We start from the raw sequence: 2797 nt of genomic DNA, 5'->3' as shown, positions 1-2797 counted from the left end.
ATTAAGTACCTGTTGCGTGCTGGGTTCAATGTAATCAACTTACTCCCTTCTCCGAAATTGCTGACCCTGTGCCAAAATTAGAAACACACACAAGGCAACGTTTCTCTAAGAATTGAGACGACATGTTGATTGGCTCCTTCCAAAAGAGTTACCCAATCAATAAGTTAAGTTTTTTCCTTATTATCCTGGCTGGCTTCCTTTATAATTTCCTGTGTCTATTCAAAATATCACATTGAAATAGTGACCATCCACATAGACTACAATAGGATTGGGATTTTCATTTAAAAATCAACCCATTTTATTATGTTCAGATCATTTGGGGCAGCTGCTCCCAAAAATATCGAATAATTGTCTGTAAAAGTACCGGACCCTTGTGCAGAGCTGAAAGGAACTAATTTACATTTAAGAGACAACGTTGACTGCTGCTGCTAATTCTGGTATCCATTTCTGAGAGTCGGTCTCGAGTTTTGTTTCAATGAGGTTGAAGGTTATTGGACGCAACTACGAGTATTTTACGCAACACAATAGCAATACTGTATTATTGTCTCTCGAAACAAAAACAACCAGAGTTTGTAAAGAGCTGCGAGCATTTACTTAACGGCAGGGATTCCGAAATAGTTTGTCATTCACCGTTACGACGTCCTGAAATAAATTTACACCCACGTAATACAGCCTTGTGTATGGAGCAGCTACCACGAAGGAAACAAAACGTTACATAACTAAACTATTCTTCAATTGTCCTCTTCAATTTTCTACAATTTTCTATGGACGAGTGGACCTCTACATCTGAAAGCTAGTGGCTTGAGGATGATGTGATGACGTTCATACCTCTCCAAAAGCGTTTAGTGATGTAAGGTAATTGGACAAGGTACAATCAGGAATCAAAAATTGGTTGTAACCTCAGCTTTTTGGAAGTTTTACTTTGTGGAATGTGATTCCAGACAGAAAACACAAATTACAATCCCTGAGTTGTGACATGTGACATGTCACAGCTAATAAAGGGCTTAACTTACACAGACAAGAGTCACTAACTTTACTTCCAATTTATATTTTTATTCTGAGACAATGAAGCCAGTTTCGAAACACACCCAGTCGTATGGTAAATGAAATTTCTAAACAGAAGAGTCAAAAGTTCGATCTCTAGTGTTCGGCTGCGTCAAAAATAATTAGTTGTGACTAACTAATTAGCTTAGACCAGTAAACATTAAGACAATAATGAGGTTCACTACTATAATCAGAGGGTTCACTGTATAATTGACGAGTGTTTCATTAGCTTATATATCTCAGCTGAAATCCTTCCTATTTCCGAAGACGGCAACACTAAACACCGTTCCGATTGAAGCTTTCAGTCCATTATTCCGTCTGCCTTAGCGAAGGCGGAGGTATTGTTTTCAGTCGTATTTGTTTGTTTGTCCGTGGACACGATATCTCAAGAACCACTGCATGGATTCGGATGAAACTTTCAGGATTCTGGATTATTTTTCCTGTCTTTCTTTTAACTCACTTTTTAGAGCAGTCGGGTTCATTTTTAGTATTCTCCTTTGTGAGATCAGTTCAGTTTATTTCAGATCTTCTCATTTTAAAAATCATCTCTGGCTAATCGTTGAGAGGATGTTGGTGTTGCCTCGGCGGAGGTTTGCGCTCTCTGAGTGCTCTTGCTCTTGATTTGTGTCCTGTTGTGTGATTTAACTTTAGACGTAAACTTTATTTCTTCAAATTATCGTGAGGCGAGATCGAACCCTCACATATCTGTTTCTATTTCATTTAATTTTATTTATGTTTTGATATGGTATCATAATGACCAAGCGGATACGGTTTCAAATCCCGAGTGCATGGCATATGGGCTGGTTTCACCTCATCGATCGTATACAGTGTCATAAAACAACATATCGAACATTTTCTTCTGCAGTCAGACAGTCAACCTTAGTCTTTGACGCCTGATAATATAACACTGCCATTCATATTGAATGGTTGATTATGCCGACATACCATATAAATCATAGTCACCATCAGCTCCGTTAGAAACCTCTCGAAGTAACCAAGAAAGCAGTTATAACAGAGACGGGATAAGCTTAGCTTTTAAAATTCAGGAGGAAACTGTTTGAATGCGACCGGAAATAGCTGACGGTAAGAAAGTAGATTTTTTCCTTTTAATCTAAATTTCATGAATTTCTAAGAGAAAGCGAATAAAGAGGTACATTTGGAGATTGCGACTGTTGGTTGTCGGTCTTATTCACACTTAAAAAAAAAAAAATTGTAATTTTTTTCATATAAACCGATTGAAGAAAAATTAAAAGAAAAAAAAATTACCCAGAATTACCCTAGGTGTAGTGGTCCAATCTCGGTCCCATCTAAGTATCTATTAATTAATAGTTAATTGGGCGATCTACAGAGTTTCTTTTTAGATCTTTTCTTGGCTGTTTTCTGGGCCTCCGACAGCAATTTTGTAAGGCGAAACCAGATCGTCATACTTTTGCACATTGTTACCAATAAAATATCAACACCCAAGATTTAAAAAAAAACAAAAACAAACAAACAAACAAAAAAAAAACAAAAAAATTGGTTGACTGTTACCTATGCAACCTTTGCCGTCTGATCCAATTTGGTAACCAGGTGGACATTTACAGTAGAAGGAACCTATAGTGTTCGAACATCTGTGTTCACAACCTCCGTTGTTTATGGCGCATTCATTGACGTCTGAAAGAGAAAGGCAAGAAGTCAATATTTGCTAGAGAGAGAAAGAGAGAGAGAGAGAGAGAGAGAGAGAGAGAGAGAGAGAGAGAGAGAGAGAGAGAGA

The 2797-nt window shown here is 37.5% G+C and overlaps 1 protein-coding gene across 1 annotated transcript in view; it reads right to left on the bottom strand.

Moving 5' to 3' along the window:
• LOC106867634 (multiple epidermal growth factor-like domains protein 6) overlaps positions 1-2797 on the bottom strand; it is a 42213-nt gene that overhangs the window by 4024 nt on the left and 35392 nt on the right. The window contains exon 3 of the mRNA XM_014912560.1: positions 2575-2697. Within this exon, the coding sequence (XP_014768046.1) occupies positions 2575-2697 (123 nt within the window). The remainder of the gene's footprint in view (positions 1-2574; positions 2698-2797) is intronic.

The sequence above is a fragment of the Octopus bimaculoides genome, chromosome 3, assembly GCF_001194135.2.
Source record: "Octopus bimaculoides isolate UCB-OBI-ISO-001 chromosome 3, ASM119413v2, whole genome shotgun sequence".
Lineage (NCBI taxonomy): Eukaryota > Metazoa > Mollusca > Cephalopoda > Octopoda > Octopodidae > Octopus > Octopus bimaculoides.
This window is presented reverse-complemented; position numbering and strand designations above follow the sequence as displayed.